At 37.1% G+C, this 23,406-nt stretch overlaps 2 protein-coding genes across 2 annotated transcripts; both read right to left on the bottom strand.

Annotated features, from left to right (window-relative positions):
* Positions 1 to 1,716: 1,716 nt before the first annotated feature.
* On the bottom strand, positions 1,717 to 2,673 carry LOC112911046 (olfactory receptor 2T1). Its single transcript, XM_025987364.2, has one exon. The coding sequence runs from the start codon at positions 2,671 to 2,673 to the stop codon at positions 1,717 to 1,719; it is 957 nt and encodes a 318-aa protein (XP_025843149.1).
* Positions 2,674 to 22,175: 19,502 nt separating this feature from the next.
* Positions 22,176 to 23,135, bottom strand: LOC112911030 (olfactory receptor 2T6-like). The gene has a single exon (XM_025987348.1). It carries the CDS (start codon positions 23,133 to 23,135, stop codon positions 22,176 to 22,178), a length of 960 nt encoding a protein of 319 aa, XP_025843133.1.
* Between the last annotated feature and the right edge of the window lie 271 nt (positions 23,136 to 23,406).

Below are 23,406 nucleotides of genomic sequence, written 5' to 3'. Positions count from 1 at the left end.
TGGTTGATGGGCACTGGGGGTCACTTGGCGGAATGAGCCCTGGGTGTTATTTTATTTGTTGGCAAATTGAACTCCAACAAAAAATAAAAAAATAAATGATCTATATCATTGTAAGTAGTGTTAATAGAATGTCTATTCTTATTGCATGACCACGTCACAATTTATTTCCCCAAGTCATCACTAGTGGGCTTTTGCGTAGCTACTTATTTTAATCTGTTACTAGATGTCTTTTGGTAAAGATATCATGCTTGTTTATAAGAAATTCATGAGAGGGTGTTTCTTTTGCATCACAGAGAACAGATACTTTCAGCCTTAGTCACTGTTGCTACATACAGTGAAGTGGGATGATATAAATTGTTTTTGTGATTGCTAGTGGTTTTTTTCTTTCATTGTCTTTCTTCCATTAGAATGTAACATTTTTGACATTTTGACTGTAGATACTTTAACTATCTTGCTATCAGCTATGATGAATAGATTAGTACATGAATGAATGAATGAATGAATGAAGATGTATCTGAAATATATAATGTTTAATCAATCATATTTCTTGAAAATTTGCACTCTAATTTAAAATATTTCCCAACAGAAGTCTCTTACTTCCTTGATCCCCACTGTTTTCATCTGTAATTAGAGCTGTTAATATGTGTTTTTTGGTTCCAAGTTTGTTAGAGAATGGTGAGCCTTACAAGGTATATGAATTGTTAAGTTTTACACAGATTGACTAATATGATTGATTATGATTATTAATAATTTTAACAAGTAACTTCTATTATACTTAAACTCTTTATATAATCAAATGCAACACTAAATATGTTTTGCCACATGTTTATTGTCCTCAATTCCCGAATCAGTGAGGAGTATGAATATGGAAAAAGAGCAAACTCCTAGTATCTGGCTGGTATGTAATTAACCCTGATGACCCTGTGACATATTTGAAAAAAATATTTTAGTATCCTCCCAGCCTATGTCCCTGTGTGTTCCTCTGACATTTAGGAAACTTTTATAAGCATATTATATCCCCACATTTTCTTTTCTGGGCAATGTCCTTCGTCATCATCCATCAATTTTAATTTATCTGACAGGTAGTTTTCACTTACATGCTACAAACAAAAGTTAAATACTGCATTGATACTTAAAGTAAAACACATCTAGTTATTTTATACAACACAATGACTATTTGAGAAAACTATATTCAGTGACTCTTTTGACCAACTGACAAACTGGAACACATAGGTAGATACACAATTGTCTTCTTAAAAGGCTGAGTCAGGTATTTGTCTTCAAAATAGAAAAGATATTTTTTCTTATTTTTAGGTGGTGCATAGAATTTTAAAACAGTATCATATATACCAAAAGTACCATCTTCCTTCCTGCACTCAGCATACTTCATACCATTTAAAATTTCATGCAATTTATGTTATCTCCAAAAGGTGAAATTGCAGATCAAGAAATTTTATCTTCTATTCTTGAAAAACACTGGGCATTTATTTTGAATACAGGTGAACAGGACAGAATAAAGGGAAGGTATAATAAAGAAAAGAGAGATGAAGGAATGAAGATCAAGAGGGTGCATTTTTTTATATTGATGTTTCTCTCTCTCTTTTTTTTTCATCCTGCACAATTGAACCTACTCTCCAGCTTAATCCTTCATTGAGAGCATGGCTACCACTGTCCACAAAGTCTCCCATTTGCCATCCACATGAGAAGAAGCCACTATCAAAACACTTCTCCTGCCACCCTTTGTGTACCCTTGAACCTGGCCAATGCTTTTTTCAGAGCTCCAGTCACATCCTTGTTCCTTAGACTGTAGATGAGTGGATTTAGCATTGGTGTAAGGATTGTGTAGAACACAGAAAAGACTTTGTCCTGGGTTGGCCTGTGGTAAGAGTGTGGCAACATGTAGGTGTACATGGCAGCCCCATAGAACAAGGTCACCACTGTTATGTGAGATGAGCAGGTGGCAAATGCCTTTTTCCTCCCTTCCACTGAACTCATGTGGTGGACTGTGGTCAGAATTCGAGCATAGGAAGAAATCACCACAGAGAAAGGAATCAGCAGCATCAGAACACAGCACACATACATTACTGTCTCATAGAGGGCTGTGTCTGCACATGCCAACTTCAAGACTGCAGGTGCCTCACAGAAGAAATGATTAATCTCTAGCGAGTTGCAGAAAGGAAAGCTCATGGTGATAGGAGTTAGAAGAAAGCCATCCAAAGAGCCCCCAAACCAGGAACCTGCTATGATCATCCAACAGACCTGGCGGCTCATAAGAACAGGATAGCGAAGAGGGTTGCAGATGGCCACATAGCGATCATAGGCCATGAGGCCCAGCAGAAAGAACTCAGCTCCCACGAGGGTGAGGTAGAGGAAGTGCTGAGCTGTGCACCCCATAAAGGAGATGGTTCTTTGACCAAGTAGGTAATCAACCAGCATCTTTGGCACAATGGTGGAGATGTACATCATGTCAATGAAGGAGAGGTGGCTGAGCAAAAAGTACATGGGTGTGTGAAGTCGTGAATCGGTGCGAATCAGGAAGATCATGACTCCATTGGCCATCAGTGCAGTGAAAAAGATGATAGAGATAATGAGAAAAAGAAGGCCGGAGATGTCTTTCCTGTTGAACAGCCCCATGAAGGTGAAGTCCGTAGAGGATGTGTTGTGCATCTCCATTAATCCTATGATGGTGCTACTGTGACCTACAATCTTCCAAATAAAATGACAGTATCCTCAGAGAATTAACATAACAACACATGGGTTGATTGTTAGGCAACAAACTACTAAAATTTGGGAGAAAACTCTTAAAAATATTTTCTTACAACTTTAGCACAGATATCTAGAAACTAATTTATTCTAGAATGTTTTTTACATAAAATTGATCATTTTGAATCAATATTTCTTTAAAAACAAGATGATGAACAAGATGATGTCAACAGATGCTATTGCACTACAGTGATACATTTAACAACACATAAGGGTGTAAACCATGTTATTCAGTTAAATATACCCTGGTCTGCTGTGTGTGTGTGTATATATACATACTGTCTTAGATATGTTTAAACTGCTATCCTTATTAAATGAATCTTTATTATAATCAACATTAGCACCATCTTAAAAACATTTCAATACTTACTATGAGTCATCTATCTCTGCTACTTAGCTACAAATGAGTGATCTGCTACATGGGCTGTGAGAACTATGAGTATTCTCCTGGTGTCAGTTCATCAACTATGAGTATTCTCCTGGTGTCAGTTGCAAAATCAAATTGTACAGGAAAAAATAAAGTGGGAAATGGAAACCACTCTTGCAAACACAGAAAAATAAGGGAAGTCCCTCTTGTAGAATTATTTTTATTTTTAAGAAACAAATTTAATTTTAGGATGATGAAGAATTGGAATTAACATTATGTACTAGTGGGCAGCCCAGGTGGCTCAGTGGTTTAGTGCTGTCTTCAGCCCAGGGCCTGATCCTGGAGACCTGGGATTGAGTCCTATGTCGGGCTTCCTGCATGGAGCCTGCTTCTCCCTCTGCCAGTGTCTCTGCCTGTCTTTCTCTCTGTGTCTCTCATGAATAAATAAATAAATAAATAAAATCTTTAAAAAAAAAAGATTATGTACTAGAGGGACACCTCCATGGCTCAGCAGTTGAGCATCTGCCTTTGGCTCAGGGCGTGATCCCGGAGTACTGGGATCAAGTCCCACACTGGGCTTCCTTCATGGAGCCTGCTTCTCCCTTTGCCTACGTCTCTGCCTCTCTCTCTCTGTCTTTCATGAATGAATAAATAAAATTTTTGAAAAAAAAAGATTATGTACTAGAATTGGCATTAGCTATTAGAATTTAGCATTAGCAACTAAGCCCAGAGACATACATGTTAAACTATAAATCACCTCTTATTATTAGTAATTTAATTTTTTCATAGTGATTAGTAATTAAGAAAAATTGGTTACCTATATTTTATGTAATTTCAGGTGATATCTACAGTTGTGAAACATCTACAACAAAGTTTTTGAAAGTTAAGGATGATTTTTATATGCTTTAATATTGAATATGTCATGGCAAGATATATTTTACCAATACATTTTTGAGGTAGATTGATCAAACTAATTTATGTTTCTAGAAATATTCAAAGTATGAGATGTGAGTCAATTGCACAGAAAACGAAAAGCTATTAAAAATAATTGTGAGGAGTGTACTTTGTGTGAAGTACTTCATATATATGGGCTTGTAAGGCTTCACAATAAACCTAAAAAGTGAGGAACTATAATCCCCTTTCTCACTGATGGCAGAATTGTGAATAATGTTTTTATGGTCACACATACTATTAATGGAAGAAATGTTTGGACCAGGCTGTCTCAAATCATTCTGTGCTCCTACCTACATTCTAAAAAACCTAGATATTTACATTAGTTGTCAAATGAAATGTGCCAAAAATGTGAATCTGTTAAATTTTAAACTATATATAATCATTAATATGGCTAATAAAGATGTTATAATTGAGAATACATCACAGAAATTATTATAATCATGGCTGCTGATTTTTAACAGAATAAACTGTTTTTCTTATCTTATTTATTTTTGGTGCTAATTTCAAAATATTTGAGCCAGGTTTCATAAGTTCTCTGACACCATGTACCATTTCATCATGATTTCCAATCTGCCTCATTTTTCTCCCATCTTTCTAGTTTTCATTCATGGAGCCCATTAACATGTGTATCTACAGGGAAAATGTTGTAGAGTTTATGGGATAGCCTAAATATTAGTTGTTTTCTGTTTCCATACTTCCCACAATTTGATCCTAACATTTGATCATGCCCTAGGATCCCAGTATCAAAGAGAAAATAGGTATTGCTTTATAAGATCAAGTAGCTTTCCCTGTTCAACCATTCATATGCATTCCAAAAATTTTTAATAATATTCTGCCCCTCTCATTGTTTTTTTTTTTCTGTTGTTGTGGTGTTTCCCTCTCATCCTATCATCCTAGCAGTAACAAAGCCAAACTCTAAAGTCTTCTCTAGTTTGCAGCTGGCTGGCCTTATTTTCCTTTTATGCACATGTAAAGACCTGATTGGCTTTTGTGGACATTGCTGCTATAAACAAACATTGGGGTGCACATATCCCATCAAATAACTGTTTGTATCCTTTGGATAAATATCTAGTGGTTCCAAAATCTGGAAAGAGCCCAGATGTCCACTGACAGATGAATGGTTAAAAAATACATGGTATATACATACAATGGAATACGACTCAGCCATCAAAAAGAATGAAATCTTGCCATTTGCAACAATATGATTGGATGTAGAGGGTATTATGCTGAGTGTAATAAGTCAGTCAGAGAAAGATAAATACCATATGATTGCACTTATATGTGGAATTTAAGAAACAAAAAGATGAACATAGAGGAAGGGAAGGAAAAATAAAATAAGATGAAAATTGAGAGGGGGTTAAACCATAAGAGATTCTTAACTCTAGGAAACAAACTGAGGATTGATGGAAGGGAGGTGGGTGGCAGAAGAGATAATTGAGTGATAGGCATTAAGGAGGGCACTTGATATAATGAGCACTGGTTGTTATTTGCAACTGTTGAATCACTAAATTCTATCTCTGAAACTAAAAATGACAACAACAACAAACAAAGGTCCAACTGGCCAAAAAACAAGCCACTTTTGGTTTGATTTTTCATCTGCTGTCCTACTATGAGGAAGCATAATGAGGAGGACATATAATTGTTGAATTTCTGTAGAACACAGATTATATTGCTTTGTTATGATTAGTACAAATGAAAATGTTAAAACAATGCCCAGGAAAAAAAAGAAAATGTCTAGAGTTATTATGTGCCTTTATACGGGAATTTGATTCTGAAATGATGTAGTAGATATAGAGTAAAGCAAAATTTAGAAACAGATGAATTGAGTTTTCTTCCTGACATTAAAGAATTCTGTTACCTTGGATTCTCTCCCCAAACTTTTTCAGCCTGTTTCCATTTATATTGAATTTAGATAATATAATATAACAGGGTTGCTTTATGGATGAAATGAGAAATTCTTAGGTGAATATATTTTATAAAATGCAAAACAAAATATGAATGTTTTACTCATATATGTTAGTTATTTCAGAACTGTTGCTATGTATGTGAGAATCTCAATTTCTTATTTAAGCAATCTGCATATTCAACTAAAATCCATGAATCTGAATTGTAAAATACTCTTGAACTTCAGTTCCATGGACTCTGGCATTCCTGGCAAAACTACTTCATCTGTCCAATTCTATATTTTTGCTCTAATTATCTCTTCACATGAAGGAAATGGCCTTTAGCATAAATTCTCAGAAGGTGGCACAGCGGTTTAGCGCCGCCTGCAGTCCGGGGTGTGGTCCTGGAGGCCTGGGATCAAGTCCCATGGCGGGCTGCCTGCATGGAGCATGCTTCTCCCTCTGCCCGTGTCTCTGCCTCTCTTTCTCTCTCTCTCTGAATAAATAAATAAATCTTTAAAAAAAACTGAAGAGAATTTAAATATCCATGAGAAATGTATATATGTCTGGACTGAAAATTATGAGAACACAAGAAAAAATATTAAATAACATTGGTATGACTTAATTGGATGGAACTATCCCCAAAACTTCTTTAAATTACTATTTATTATGCTATATCACAAATTAAAAAAATAAACAATGCATTTATCCCATCCTGACATCTACAAATATGCTCTTATTTTGTAAGGAGTACGTATTTGGTTGAATAGGGATGTTTGAAGTTACTTCTCCCACCTAACTTGAAATTAGGGTATGATTCTTGCTGAGGCCCGGGATGATCACTAAGCCTATCTTTTGAACCAAGTTGCAATGGAATCTCTAAGCCTTTTCCTGGTTCTAATGGCCACTGGTGAACTTTCTGCCAGATGAAAGAGCATACCCCATATTCTTTCAGTGCAGTAGCTCCATGGCTAGAAATCTCTGTACTCACTTGGATTAAAAATTGCCTCATGGAATGTCCTTCTTGCTCTCTAGATCTGCTCAGAAGCAGCTTCTTCTCTTTTTAATTTTCAGCCTTTCATAAGGTGAATATGGTTAGACTTTCTTCATGCTTCTCTGTGCCAACTTATGCTTCCTGATTCTTGTATGCATTTATGAAGACCTTGGCAAAATATTCAAGTTCCAGGTATTAACTTAAGATGATCTTTGGCAATATCCATTTTAAAATGCAATATCTTAATTCCAACGTACTTCAGGTGGAGTTTTTCCAGTTCAGAATACACTAGAAATATTACATTTCCATTCTTATATCAAATATATCACACTTTTGGCACATTATGTACACCTTAAAACTCTTCTGGTTGAATTTTTACTTGAGAGTTTCTCAAGCCAGTTCAATTCATAGTTGTGCAGTTTTTAAAAACATTTTATTTATTTATTCATCACACACACACACACACACACACACACACACACAGGAGAGAGAGAATGAGAGGCAGAGACACAGGCAGAGGGAGAAGCAGGCTTCATGCAAGGAGCCTGATGTGGACCTGATCCCAGGACTCCAGGATCACACCCGGGGCCAAAGGCAGGCGCCAAACCACTGAGCCACCCAGGGATTCCCAGTTGTGCAGTTTTGAAACTAAATACAAGACCTTATCTCTGAATCTTCTCTGTATTCCTAAATTCTGCATAGTATCTCAAAAAAGTTATAATCAATAATAACATCAAATTGGAATAAGAACCATAGAATTATTAGAAAATAAAATGCCAATGTAATCAGACCATTTCACCAAGTGTCCATTACTGTTTAGAGCATCACTACAAAGAGTGACTTAGAACCATATTCCTTTGTCAACCACATACGTTGCCTGCCAGAACCCCTAAAGAGATCACATATCTGGATAACCACAGCTACAGAGACCCACTGTTTGTGATTGATGTTTAGTCTATGGGATGCAGAGCATTAAAAAATGCTGGTGAATCACTTCCAGAGTAGAATTAAAGAATACAGGTGTCTATACAACCTTTAAAAGTCTTATGGGAAAATGCTATGGAAAAATGTTTGCATTATTGACAGCATGGCAAGAGCTCTGGGCTTGGAATCAAAGGGCCTACAGGAGTCTGCTTATATTATCATTAAGGGAAATACCTCCATTTTCCAACCTTCAGTTTCCTTTTCTGTAAAAAGAGGGCAAGGATACAAAAGCAAGCATGCCAATGGTGGTGGTGGGGAGCCCCAGGAGGGAATTAGGAAGGCTTTTTATAATTGGTGCACTATAAATAGACTAGTTCAAGTTTTTCATTTAACCTTCTGTGTCTTTCAGATAATATTGTCCCTATCTCATCTAATTTGCAAAGTCAATTTTTGCTTAAATCATTAGAAAAAGAAAAAGAGAGAGAAGGAAAAATTTTGCAAAGATCATGTATACACAGACATAAAAAGGTATTTTGTAGAAAAGAAGATTCTTTTCATTATTCTATTCAAATAGCATCAATACAACTGGATATTTGTAATGAATGCTCTAGATAATTTCTAGAAATCATTAAACAGGCAGCCTGCCTCTCAATGTAGTTGGGGTGGGGGCCATGGTGAGCTTATGTCACTAAGCTTGCACCTGGGATTTTCAGCCCATGAGTTGTAGACAACTCTGCCTCCACTTCCTTAGATTTAACTTGCATAAATATTACTGACATCATACAGAGTTGATACATTCAGACCCCTAGATGCTCAGTTTTTCCTTACTCATCAAATATTTGAAGTCTCATTTGGAGAGCCAAGCTGGGTGCTCATCAGCATTTGATCTGTCACCTGTGATCTTCCTGGACAATTTCAATAGACCAGGTTTTCATTAAGGTAATGGGAGATGGAGAATAAACAAAACTGGCTTAAGTATTGCAGCAGCTTCTAGTGATTCATATGAATTGCTCAAATTTGATAAGGATTTTTACATTGTTTAGAAAACTTCAAACTATTATATCCAATAATTTAATTAAAAAATCTTCAAAGTGATTTATTGATTTATTCATTTACCCAATATTCTCTCATGTTTAACCTCATAACCTCATCACCCCACATTCCTCAATATTTTTCTCAGCCATGCAATCTGAATATGTATTAAAAGCAGCTTGCTATACACACTTCTTGGTATGCATAAATTAAGAAGATAATGCACATCAACAAAAAAAATCACCCTATGCCTAATTTTATACTAAACTTAGACCCAACTAAAGAGGATCATCTCTGTTACTTACTCAGACATGAATTCTCTCCAAAGAGCCATTCAAAATAGGGTGTGTTATTCAAAGGTTGAGATGGTCATACAGAATGTAATAAATAGGAACAACAACAACAACTACTACTACTACTACTACTCAGTAAACTATAAGAACTTCATGTAATTAAGAAAGGAATAAGGAATGAATAGAGCCTTTTCAGAAAATAGAAGGTGATCTGTTACTAGAAGAGAAATGATTAAGATTAGTGGACTTAGTTTATCCTCTAGTTTATGTTGATAAAGAAAAACACAAAGTCATTCATAGTCATTAGTATCCACAATGGGAAAACTTTCAAGATTTGGACAATCTGTATGTCTAGATGTCCTCTGCATGAAAATACAACATATAGAGGATTTTAATTTGGATTTATGAACTTGAATTTTCTGAATTATAGACAAGAACTATCCTTCACAACTGTTGATGGAATTATCACAAAGAGAGAGGTACAGCAATTTGTTAAGAGATATTTTGCAATATAACTCTGCAGATGGAAGTATCATTTAAAAATGCCATCTAAAATCCTTGAAACAATTTGCATTGTTAGGACAAATCATACAAATTCTCCAGCTTTATATAAAAGTATGTTAATTTTTGCTTCCTATCTTTACATGAAAATATCTAGAAACCAAAGAGAGACAATTGTGAAACAGTAAGAAGGCAGGAAGAAAGCTGCAGACCATTAAAGAATGCTGAATCCTCTCTGGGTGTTCTGTGTTTGGATTCCTGGGCAAAAGGGGTAGTGCCCAGGGTGAGAAGAGGCAAGGACTTAAATAGTTTTGAGAGGCCATGAAACGAAGTGCTCTTGGAAAGAGCGGGTCGTTTCCCTGTGGATTCCAGGGACGTTAATGAGACAGTTCATTAGAAGTTTCATGGAGTGGAAGAGAGTGAGCCCAAGTTCATATGGGCTTTGAGAAAAGTGTTGCCACTTTTCTCCACCTATGGACTCACAAGTGCAAGTCCCTGATTTTCTGAGCATTTCATCAGAAATTTCCTCCAGCAGCTTTCCCTCCTAGAGAAATGTGGGAACTAATGTAAAAAGACATAAAAATGGAAAATAGCCCAATTTATGTTATTTATTTTAGCATTTTATTGATAGTCTAATAGTTATTATATATGCATATTAAGGCAATACACACAAGTGAGGAAAATAAGAAAATGTTCAAAAATTTAGAAGCCCTTCCCAAAAAACTTACAAGCTCCCTTAATACCCAGAAATAGTTGCCAAAAACATATCATATAGAAGGTCATCCTTACAAAATTGCATTCCTACTGTGTGAACATATATGTAAGTAAATATAAAATGTATATACATATGTTATATAACATTTACACACCGACTCACACACACACACATATATGCATGGGTAAATGTATGTGTTACGTATAATTTGACAATTTACATCGTTCACAAACTGCTTCATAAGAAGTATCTCTGAAGTGAAATATTCTTTCAAAGACAGCATTCAGTGTTCACAGGGTATTCTACCCTAGGGACATGCTCCATTATATTTAACCAATGCTTCATTTTTGATACATACAACACTTTAATTGTGGCAGGAATAAATTATGTAATGATAAATATCCTAATACTTAATTTTGAGTGTGGATTTTTACGTGTTTTTTTTTCACATTTTCTTCCATCAGAATTAGCCAATTTGTGTAAATATATTCAAAGTTTTGGTTTTATTTTTATTTTTATTTATTTATTTGTTTTTAAAGATTTCATTTACCCATTCATGAGAGACACCGAGAGAGAGAGAGGCAGAGACATAGGCAGAGGGAGAAACTGGCTTCCTACAGGAACCCTGATGTGGGACTGCATATGAGGACCCCAGGATCACTCCCTGAACAGACACACTCAACCACTGAGATACCCAGGTGCCCTTATTTTTTATTTATTTATTTATTTATTTATTTATTTATTTATTATTTTATTTATTTATTCATGAGAGAGAGAGAGTGTGTCAGACAGGTGGAGGGAGAAGTAGGCTCCATGCAGGGAGCCCGATGTGGGACTCAATCCTGGGTCTTCAGGATCGGGCCCTGGGCCGAAGGCGGTGCTAAACTGCTGAGCCACCCAGGCTGCCCTTTTTTATTTTTTTTTTATTTTTAAAGATTTATTTTATTGATTTATGAGAGAGAAAGAGAGAGAGAGAGAGAGAGAGAGAGAGAGGCAGAGACACAGGCAGAGGGAGAGGCAGGCTCCATGCAGGGAACCCGACATGGGGACTCGATCCCGGGAGCCCGGGATCGTGCCCTGGGCCAAATGCAGGCGCTAAACCGCTGAGCCACCCAGGGATCCTCCCCTTATTTTTAGATTGTATTTTACATTATCAGCTTACTTTCTTATTGATTGATAGTTCCTATTTTCCCAACATCCTCACAATACTGTCTAAAGAGTTGTAGTAAATAGTATTTTACATGTAGTAAATAGCATTAAACATATACACGTTTACATGTCCGGTAATATTGACCTAAGATGACTGAATTTAATTATTATTTTAAAAATTAGTGATGTGTTAATATTTATTATTTTAAAAATTATCTGCCAATATTATTTTTCATATTTATTAGAAACGTTACTTTTAAACTTATTTAACATTCTACATATTAAAGTATGAATATGTCTGTCAACATGTTTCAAATACTGTTTGCATTTTCTTGTTTTTTTTCTATTTTTTGTTATTGTTCATGCTTTTTTGTTAAATAATTTTTTAAGTTATAAAGTAAAAATCATCAGCATTACTTCATCCATTTTGAATTTATTTTCCTGTATGGTGTAAGTCAGTGGTCCACTTTCATTTTTCTGCATGTTACTCCCCAGTTTTCCCAACATCATTTGTTGAAAATACTCTTTTTCCTGTTACTTAGTCTTTTCTGCTTTGTCAAAGATTAATTGACCATATACTTGTGGGCTCATTTCTAGGTTTTCTATTCTGTTCCATTGATCTATTTGTCTGTTTTTGTGCCAGACCATTCTGTCTTGAGGACCACAGATTTGTAACAGAACTTGAAGGCTGGAATCATGATGCCTCCAGTTTTGCTTTTAGTTTTCAGTATTGCTTTGGCTTTTTGGAGTCTTTTGTGGTTCTGTACAAATTTTAGAATTGTTTGCTCTAGCTCTGTGAAAATGCTAATGATATTGTCATAAGGATTAAATTAAATGTGTAGATTTGTTTGAGTAGTATACACACTTTATCAATATGTGTTCTCTAATTTAAAAGCATAGAATGTCTTTCCATTTCTTTGTGTCATCTTCAATTTCTTTCATCAGTGTTCTAGTTTTCAGAGAATAGCTTTTTCACCTCTTTGGTTAGGTTTATCTCTAGGTATCTTGTAGTTTTTGATGGAATTGTGAATGTGATTGATTCCTTAATTTCTTTTTCTGTGGCTTCATTATTGGTGCAACAAATTTCTGCATGTTAATTTTGTATCCTACAACTTTACTGAATTTGTTTATTAGTTCTAGTATTTTTTGATGGCGTGTTTTAGGTTTTCTATATAGAGTATAATGTCCTATGTAAATAGTGAAAATTTTACTTCTTCCCTGTCCTGGCAAACATTTTTTTTCAAACTGTGTGTGTGTGTGTGTGTGCATGTGTGTGTGAGGGGGTGTGCATGAATGTGCATGCTTGCATCTCATAGAGCACATTACAATTTTTTTTCAAGAGCTGTTGGGTTTGCTCAACAAAAATAGGTCTGTATATAAATACATTTGAGGCAAAAGATCTGAATTTTGTGCCAGTGTTGCTGTTGACAGTAGATTGTGTAACCCAATATGTTTGCTGTAACTTTGCCCTGTAATGATAAGTTTTAACAAGATCAGTAATCACATATACGGGGCATTTGTAGCCTATGCCCATCCTGGTTAATGAGATTACATCACTCTTCTTACAGAGCTTACCTCTGGTCTTTGTTGTTGACAAAATCATCAACACAGAAACCTAGGAAGTCACTGAAATTGGCACATGCCATAAACTCATTGGTCAGTTATGGACAAGATTTCCTTCAGAATTACTCCTCTGAACTTTCCTCCTGTATAAAGGATCCCCATATTTACTTTGGGCGTCATTTACAGAGTGCTTACTGATTGTCAGGCTCATGGGCAGGTCCTGGAATACGACTGGCTCCCTTGCCCCACCATAGTCTTTAATCAGTTTACCAGCACTCCTTCCCGTGGATGGTGCTGTGCTTCTTGGGGAAACAAATTAATGCTAAAGATAAATATATAACATATATTTAAACATATAACGCTAAAGATAAATATATAAAATATATGTAACATATATATTTATCTTTATATATATTCCAATTATATATACATATACTTACATACATATATAAGCAAAACATGTGTTCATGAAAAAAAAACATGTGTTCATGGCATTCTAAATATCAGAATAGAAACCAAAATTTAAAAACTTTGGTCATGTTTTTCCTGTAGTTGCTGCAAAAGCTTGTGCACTATGAATTGTTGTTGTCAAGGTAATTTCTTTTTGAAGGAATCGACAATTATATCTTGAAGAATATTGCTCATTTCATTTACGAAAAAATTAAGGCTAAAACAATACAGTCATCTAAGTGACAGAGTGAATGACTAGCAGAGTCAAGAGCCAAATTGATTACCTTTCCAGGCATTATTAATTCCTTTGTGAAAACAAGTTACACCTTTGCATGTGGGTTTCTACCAAAGGAAGCACAAGGTCCTAAGATGTATTTCATGGGCTCCAGCACTGACATTCAAACCAATTTTCTGAAATAATGGCTGGATGGTTCACAAGTGGAGGAATGGCTTTAAATTCCTTTAAAAGACTTCAAAATGTTCTACTATTTTTGAACAGCTGCGATTGTCTGAACTACATAACCCTTATAGTGTTTGAGACTTATAATGAATGATAAAATATACTCTGAGAAGAAAACCACTTCACTCACTCTAATGATGGCTTTTCCCTGCAGTAGCATCCTTATTTTGAAATATTGTTTCTCCCTAGTGTTGAGAAGAATAACGAATACAGGGAAATATAGATCACTTACTTTTCCTCCAGACACAGAGTGTGCATTACCAGACCCTTCTTATCCAATTCAGTAGGGGAAAGGATGCTGACTTGGGTTGTGTAGTTCCAAGGGAATACTACCACTAACACAAGTAAAACAAAAGAGCGCTTGGTTCATGTTCTAGCAATTAACTTTTTAACTTTTCTTTATCTTTTTTTCTTTTCTTTTTTTTTAAATTGGAGTTCAATTTGCCAACATATAGCATAACACCCAGTGCTCATCCCATCAAGTGCCCCCTTCGGTGCCCCTCACCCAGTCACCTGACACCCCACCCACCTCCCATTCTACTACCCCTTGTTCATTTCCAGATTTAGGTGTCTCTCATGTTTTCTCACCCTCTTTGATATTTTCACTCATTTTCTCTCCTTTCCCCTTTATTCCCTTTCACTATTTTTATATTCCCCAAATAAATGAGACCATATAATGTTTGTTCTTTTCCGATTGACTTATTTCACTCAGCATAATACCCTCCAGGTCCATCCACGTTGAAGCAAATGGTGGGTATTTGTCGTTTCTAATGGCTGAGTAATATTCCATTGTATACATAGACCACAAATTCTTGATCCATTCATATGGATCACCACTTGGTCATGGTGAATAATCTTCTTAATGTATTGTTGGTTCCTATTGGCTAGTGTCTTTTGAGAATTTTTGCATCTGTGTTCATCAAGGATATTGGCCTATAGTTCCCCTTTTTGGTGGGGTCTTTGTCTGGTTTTGGAATTAAGGTGGTGCTGACCTCATAGAACAAGTTTGGAAGTACTCCATCCCTTTCTATCTCTCAGAACAGCTTTAGTAGTATAGGTATGGTTTCTTCTTTAAACGTTTTTACAATTCCCCTGGGAAGCCATCTGGCCCTGGACTTTTCTGTATTGGGAGGTTTTTGAGGACTGCTTCAATTTCCTCCCTGGTTATCAGCCTGTTTAGGTTTTCTATTTATTCCTGTTCCAGTTTTGGTAGTTTGTGGTTTTCCAGAAATGTGTCCATTTCTCCAAGATTGCCTAATTTATTGGCATATAGCTGCTCATAATAAGTTTTTAAAATCATTTGTACTTCCTTGTTATTCGTGGTGATCTCTCCTTTTCCATTCGTGATTTTATTAATTTGAGACTTCTCTCTCTACCTTTTAATAAGGGTGGCTAACGGTTTATCTATCTTATTAATTCTTTCAAAGAACCAACTCCTGGTTTTGTTGATCTGTTCCACAGTTCTTCTGGTCTCTATTTCATTGAGTTCTGCTTGAATCTTTATTAACTATCTTCTGCTGGGCATTGGTTTTATTTGTTGTTTTTCCTCCAGCCCCTTTAGGTGCAAGGTTAGCTTTTGTATTTGAGTTCTTTCCAGTTTTTGGATGGGTGCTTGTATTGCGATATATTTCTCCCTTAGGACTGCTTTTGCTGTATCCCAAAGATTTTGAACTGTTGTATCTTCATTCTCATTAGTTTCCATGAATCTTTTTAATTTTTCTCTAATTTTCTGGTTGACCCTTTCATCTTTTAGCAGGATGGTCTTTAACCTCCACGTGTTTGAATTCCTTCCAAGCTTCTTCTTGTGATTTAGTTCTAGTTTGAAAGCATTATGGTCTGAAAATATTCAGGGGACAATCCCAATCTTTTGGTATCAGTTTAGACCTGATTTGTAACCCAGTATGTGGTCTATTCTGGAGGAAGTTCCTTTGGCACCTGAGAAGAATGTGTATTCAGTTGCGTTTGGATGTAAAGTTTTGTTGTTTTCCCTCCAGCCCCTTTAGGTGCAAGGTTAGCTTTTGTATTTAGATATCTGTGAAATCCATCTGGTCCAGTGTATCATTTAAAGCTCTTGTTTCTTTGGAGATGTTGTGCTTAGAAGATCTATCAATTACAGAAAGTGGATTTTTCCTTTCCGATTTTTCCTTCTGAGGTTGTCATTTATTTCCCTTAACCTTTCCTCATGACCTTTTAATTGTTTTTCTTTTTAACTCAGATTCCTTCCTTGCCATCAACTTGTCTTCTCTGTAACTCACTGGTTCTTCTATTTCATTAATCCTCTTCATACAACCTCTAGTTTGGATTGCATCTCATCAGTTGATTTTTTTTTTTTATCAGTTGATTTTTAATCTGATTAATCTAATTTTGTGATTCAAGTGTCTTGAATCCTTATGTTTTTTTCCAGAGCCGCCAGTAGCTTTATAATTGTGTTTCTGAATTGGCTTTCAGACATTGAATTGTAATCCAATTTCTTTAACTCTATGGGAGAGAGTACTGTCTATGATTCTTTTTTTTTTTTTGTGATGAGTTCTTCTTTCTAGTCATTTTGCTCAATGCGTAGCGGCTAAAAACAAATTTTAGTGGAAAAGGGAATGAAAAAAAATAGAGGAAAAAAAGGGGGGAACAAAGAACAAAAACCAAAAGTAACAAAACAAAATAAAACAAAAAACAAAAAACCAAACCAAAAACAACAACAACAACAAAAAACAAACAAGGAGGGTTATACTCTGATTCTACATACTATAAGTCCCCTGACTTTACCTGGAGCTTTCCAGGGCCTCTTGTTCAAGAACTTGCTCTTCCCCTGTCCTTCCATCTGGTCTTCTGTGCAAGGGGCCTGCTGTGCTGATTCTCAGGTGTGTGCACCTGGGGGAGCTGCCCACTCCCTGTGTGGTGCATGAATCAGTAGGAGCTGTTTATCCTGTGAGTCCCCTATTCCCTGGCAGCCCCACTCAGTCCTAGGCACAAGGTGATATAGGGAGGAACAAGACTGGTGATGACCAGATCTCCAGCCCGGGAGTCTGCTCCCACAGTAACTCCCACAGTTTCCCAGTCCACAGGCCCCTGGATGCTCCGAGGGCGGGGGGCGCTAACCTGCACATCTCAGAGGCAGCCAGCGGCAGGAGTGTCCTTGCTGTCTTGTGTCCTCCTCACCTCCGGCTGTCCCAAGTGGAACACCGGATCTTGGGCTGTGTCCCTCGACGCCCTGGGCTCTGGGGTCTGCACTACTGGAATTGTTTTCCTGCGGCCGCACAACCCCCTCTGCATGGAGCCGCCACCTGAGCCGCTGTCTGAGCTGCTCCCGAGGCCCCGCCAGGGCACCCACTCCAGCCCTTTAGGGAGCTCGGCTCCCGGTGTGTGGCGTGGGCTCCCCTGGGGCGCACCTCCTCTGTTAGTGATCCCGGGAACCTGGGGACTCCACTGCCCCTCCTGGGATCCTGCCCGAGTTCTCTGCGAGCGCCTTTCCTTTTGGAAAGATTGGTAAAGTTCCTACTTCCAGGACAGGGCTTTCCTGTCCACCTGGCCTTCTCCTGGCTCCTTGCGGGGGGCCCCTTCTCTACTGGATGCTTTTTTATTTTTATTTTTTTTTCCTACCTTGATGGAAGCATGAACTCTTCTCACTGTAGCATTCCAGCTAGTCTCTCTTTACATCTCAGGCCGAATTCATAGGTTTTCAGGATGATTTGAAAGTTATCTAGGTAAGTTGGTGGGGACAGGTGACTTGAAGACCCTACTCTTCCACCATCTTGCCCTGCCCCCTGCAATTAACTTTTCTTTCCAAAATATATTAACTTTGTTGCTCCCTATTCCCAAAATTGACACAGCCAAATCCTAAAAATAAGGCTAATGAAATTAATGAGCTATTATCCTTTATTGCTCAATATCACCCCATTTCTATAAACTCCACTACCTTTTGGTGACAGCTTCTAAAAATTTATTTTTTTATGACTTTACTTATTTGAGAGAGAAAGAGAGAGAGAACGAGAGAGAGAGAGCATATAAGGGGGGTAGGCAGAGGCAGACAGAGAAGCAGATTCTCCACTGATTAGGGGCCCTATGTAATGCTGGTTCTCAGAACCCTGGGATCATGACTTGAGCTGAAGGCAGATTCTTAATGGACTCAGCCACCCAGGTCCCCAGATTTCTTAAGTGAAATATAGTATCAGAGGATTACATGGTGTGTAAGTTTTTCTTTTTTATTAGTAAACTGATATCCTAGTGGTTTTTTTATTTTTTTGGTTTACAGAAAGTTTAGCAGATGGTACAGAGAATTGCCCTCTATTACTTTTCTTTCCCCTGTTATTAACATCTCGTATTAGTGTAGTACTTTTGTTACAATTGATGGATTAATTTCATACATTACTATTAACTACAGTCTATGGTTTACATTAAGATTCACCCATTTAGTTCTATGAATTTCGACAAATGCATAATGTCATGTAAACTCCAATGTCATGTAAACTCCAACTTACAGCATCATACAGAATATTTTCAGTGCCCTAAAATCCTTTGTCCTCTGCCTATTCAGCCTTTCCTCTCCCTTTACCCCTAGAAATGACTAATATTTTTATTGCTTCCATAGATTCTCCTTTTGTAGAATGTCATACAGCTGGAATCATATAGTATGTAGCTTTTCCAGACTATCTTTTTCATTTCTTTTCAAGACTTGATAGCTCAGTGTTTTTATTGCTGTATAATATTCTATTATTGAAATGTACTGTAGTTTATCCATATTTTGATTAATTCTAAGTTTTTGGTGACTGTGAAAGAAGCTTCTATAAACATTCACTTTCAGGTTTTTGTGTAAACTTAAGTTTCCACATCAGTTGAATAAATCATGAGAAATAGAATTGCCAGATTATGTGGTAAGATTATATTTAGTTTTTTAACAAACCACCAAACTGTCTTTTCAAGTGGATGTACTATTTTGCATTCCCACCAGCAATGAATGAGAGTTTCTGTATCTCACCAGCATTTGATATTGTCAGTATTTTGAATTGTACCATTCTAATAGGTGCATAGTGCTATATAATTATTATTTTAATTAGTACATTTAAAAATATGTCTATTTATCCTTTTTTCTAATTGTCCTAGTACAGTTTATTTTCAATCCCTGTAATTGGAATATTAATTTTACCCATTATCAATCCATTGTAACTAGCATAATTAACAAGGGAGTGTGCTTATGTATGTGAAGAATAGAAAATGAGGGATCCCTGGGTGGCTCAGCGGTTTAGCGCCTGCCTTTGGCCCAGGGCGCGATCCTGGAGACCCGGGATTGAATCCTACGTCGGGCTCCCGGTGCATGGAGCCTGCTTCTCCCTCTGCCTGTGTCTCTGCCTCTCTCTCTCTCTGTGTGACTGTCATAAGTAAATAAATAAAAATTAAAAAAAAAAAAAGAATAGAAAATGAAAAACAGGATGAGTTAAAAAGAAAAAGGACAGATATTAAAAGGCTAAAAAGCAATTACATTTAGTAAGAATTGCTAGGATAAAATTAGAATTTGTTACATTATTCATATTTGATTTTTAAAATCTTATAAAAATATATATATTAGCTAAAATTTCACAGAAATGGAAATTGGGTGCCAGTGACATTAAATGATGGACAGAATTTTTTGAAAAAATGGAGCTGAAATTAATGCCTAGTTTTAAGGATCAGTTTCCTCATTCTTTTCTGTTTTATTTATTGTGTTTCTTGTACTTCACCATCTTTTAGTTGGAAAGTAACTCTCTATTATTTGACACATGGTGCTCCCAAAGCCAGTTTGACATTGAAGGAAATGAGGTCTTCCCGAAAGAAAGCCTCAGAAAGGCTGACTCTGGTTAGCAACTGATAATTCTGCTGAATTAGATGGAATCAGGTCTATTTTCCTCATTAACTAGTAGTCCAACACAGGGTATTCCAAAATGCAATGTTTCATTGGTTAAGTATTTTGTCTACCCCTAACAGCTTTTGTAGTGCAATAGAAGGTTTGGTTGTGTTTACCTCACCCACCACAACCAGTGTCTGTCAGCAGTAAAACATCACTAAACCAGGTCAGGATTTTTTCAGACTGGTAAGAACACAAAGCCTGGCATAGCACTATGCGTAGATGGTCCAAGGGTCCTGGGATATGGTTCACGTTCATACAACTGGGCCTACCATGTAGGCTAAATACATACATTCTCTGGATATCAGCTTCCTAAAGAAGTTGTACTAAATCATTTCCAGAGAATTTTCCAGCTCCAACTTTCAAATGAAAAATTAGTTCTTTCCTTCCCATTTTGAAACGTTATCCAATGCAAAATCCAGTGCTGCAGAGAATGAAAAATGTCCTATTTTTTGAAAGAGAAAGGTTTATAGAAGTATCCACACCATAGGGGGGCCCTGGGTGGCTCAGCGGTTTAGCACCTGCCTTTGGCCCAGGGCGTGATCCTGGGGACCCAGGATCGAGTCCCACATTGAGCTCCCTGCATGGAGCCTGCTTCTCCCTCTGCCTGTGTCTCTGCCTCTCTCTCTCTCTCTCTCTCTCTCTCTCTGTATCTCTCATGAATAAATAAATAAAATGTTTAAAAAAAAAGAAGTATCCACACCATAACTGACATCTAGGGAGAGATTCCAGAAATCTGATAATCTTAATGAATTGAAGAAGCTTAAAAGGGATTACTGAATTTATGAATTAATGGATCACCTTTTTCTCTCCCATCTCTCAGTGTCTTCTTTTTTATGAGTTATAGCACACAGAGTTTATTCCTCACACACGAAGCCTTGCCTTGTTTGTAAAGCACTTAAGCCCTAGCTTTTTATTTTTTTTAAAATTTTTTAAATAATAAATTTATTTTTCATTGGTGTTCAGTTTGCCAACATACAGAATAACACCCAGTGCTCATCCCGTTCTAGTGCCCCCCTCAGTGCCCGCCACCCTCAGTGTCTTCTGATGTAATATTTATTTACCACTTCACAAGTATAACATCATAGAGTTGACTTAAAGAGGATTAGTCTGCATTTCTGCAAAAGTACATGCTTCATTTCCTCCAACTCCAAATTTACTTAAAAGAAGAATGTTTTCAGTTCCTACTCAAAGAAAAGATATCTGGATTTTCTAAATATTGATTTGAGTCTATTTAAGTATTCCCTTTGAAGGGGTTTTGAAACTTTAGTTTCTTTCAAATGTCTTTCAAATGTATGTACACCTAACCCTTCTATAAATCCCCATCAATGAAACATTTAAACAATGTTATACAAATCACTAATTCTTATGAAAATGCTGAAAGTGAGCAGAGTATGCAATATTAACTGGACATTTGGGAGCATTTATATACATTAATTACAATCAGAGAAGTGGTATGAGATAAGAACTGAACTTGGAACCAGCATAGACAGCCACCATGAGTGACATGTAAATTTTTTTCTATAAGATGTTTTTCAGAAGTCCAAATCAGAAGGACCTTTAGAAGAGGCCATGGCATGTGCAGATATGAAATCTAACACAAAACCAGTTTGAAACAGGTCAGAGCTGAAGCTTGTGCAGAACCCCCCTGAGACTGCTGCTCCACAGTTAACTTTAGTACATTATAATACTAAAATCTCTTCTCAGGGGCAGAATTTAGGCCATTTTCTTGAGCTTGTGAGATATACACTAGCATGTGAACATGCTAAGTATGTGCAGTAAACCTAGAATGCCTAAGGAATAAGGTATGTATAAGTTGCCTAGAGTATATGCAAGTTTCCAGACTCTGACCCCTCTGCATACTGAATAAAAGCTAACTGCACTATCTCCAGGCAAGACACTGCTTTAGGAAATTTCCTCAGTGTTCTCCTTGCCTATTGCAAGAAAATAAAAGCTTCCACATGGGACTGATTGTAAGCCTTGGATGTACTACCAGCTTGAACTCACTGAAGAAAGGTACCTAGAGTCCAGTAACAGAATGGGTGGACACAAAAAAGGAATAAACACCAGTGGTATTTAGGCACTCTGGAATTATTCACTTGTGAATGTTATAATCAGTTTCACATTTTTCACAGAAGTGCTGATGCATCTTTCAACATAACTGGCATTGGCAGTTGCTGAATGCATTATTCTTATTACCCATGGCATAACCCCAAGTAACAGTACCCCTGAGCAGATATGGATGACTTAGACTGTCAGAATTCTCTCCTTGTCACACCAGGAGCTCCTTGACATCTTGCCAAAATTCTTTTAAAAGCTTCAGTTACATCTGTGTTCCTCAAGCTGTAGATGAGAGGATTTAACAAAGGAGTGAGAATGGTGTAAAAAGCAGAGAAGACTTTGTCTTTGATTGGTGTGTGGTAGGATTGGGGAAGCATATATGTGTATAGGGCAGCCCCATAAAACAATGTCACCACCATTAAGTGTGATGAGCAGGTAGCAAAGGCCTTCTTCTTCCCTTCATCTGACTTTATCTGGTGCACTGTGATGAGAATCTGAGCATAGGAAGCAATCACCACAGAGAAGGGGATCAGCAACATCATGACACAGCAAATGTACATGACCATTTCATAGGCAGCTTTGTCACCGCATGCCAGCCTTAGCATGGTGGGTCCTTCACAGAAGAAGTGATTGATCTTGTGGGAACGGCAGAATGGGAGACTCATGGTGATAGGGGTGAGGAGAAAGCTGTCCAAAGCACCACCTAACCAAGAGCTGGCCAAGATCATCCAACAGACCTGGTGGCTCATAAGGACAGGATAGCGAAGGGGGTTGCAGATGGCCACATAGCGGTCATAAGCCATGAGTCCCAACAGGAAAAACTCAGCCCCCACAAAGCCCATGTAGAGAAAGTACTGGGCTGTACAGGCAATGAAGGAGATGGTCCCCTTGCCCACAAGATAATTGATCAGCATCTTGGGCACAATGGTAGAGATGTACATCATGTCAATAAAAGAGAGATGACTGAGCAGGAAATACATGGGGGTGTGGAGGTGAGAGTCTATATGGATCAGGAAGATCATGACACCATTAACAATCATGGCCATGAAGAAGATGGCACAGATGATGCTGAAAAGGAAGCCTGAGATTGCACTGTGAGTGAAGAGCCCTGTGAGGATGAAGTCACTGGAAGAGGTTTGATTGTCTCCATCCATGGTGTTGAGTTGAACCTGGGGACATAAGGAAATGAGTGGGGGGTTAGTGAAAGTTCCAGTAGATAATATGAACCCTTCAAAATGCCTGTAGAAGTATTTATTACATTAAAATTATTTATATAACTAATACTAAGCATTTTGTATGTGTGTGTATGTTGTGGGGTTGGTGTGCAATTTCATTCTTGGATATTTCTTCTTGTTGAAGAACAATTTGAAAGTTGAGTCTCAGATTCCATCAAAATCCTAGAGGAGAACACAGGAAACACCGTTT

This window comes from Vulpes vulpes, chromosome 7 (assembly GCF_048418805.1).
Source record: "Vulpes vulpes isolate BD-2025 chromosome 7, VulVul3, whole genome shotgun sequence".
NCBI lineage: Eukaryota > Metazoa > Chordata > Mammalia > Carnivora > Canidae > Vulpes > Vulpes vulpes.
Note: the sequence above shows the minus strand (reverse complement) of the source record. Positions and strands in the feature narration are given on the sequence as shown.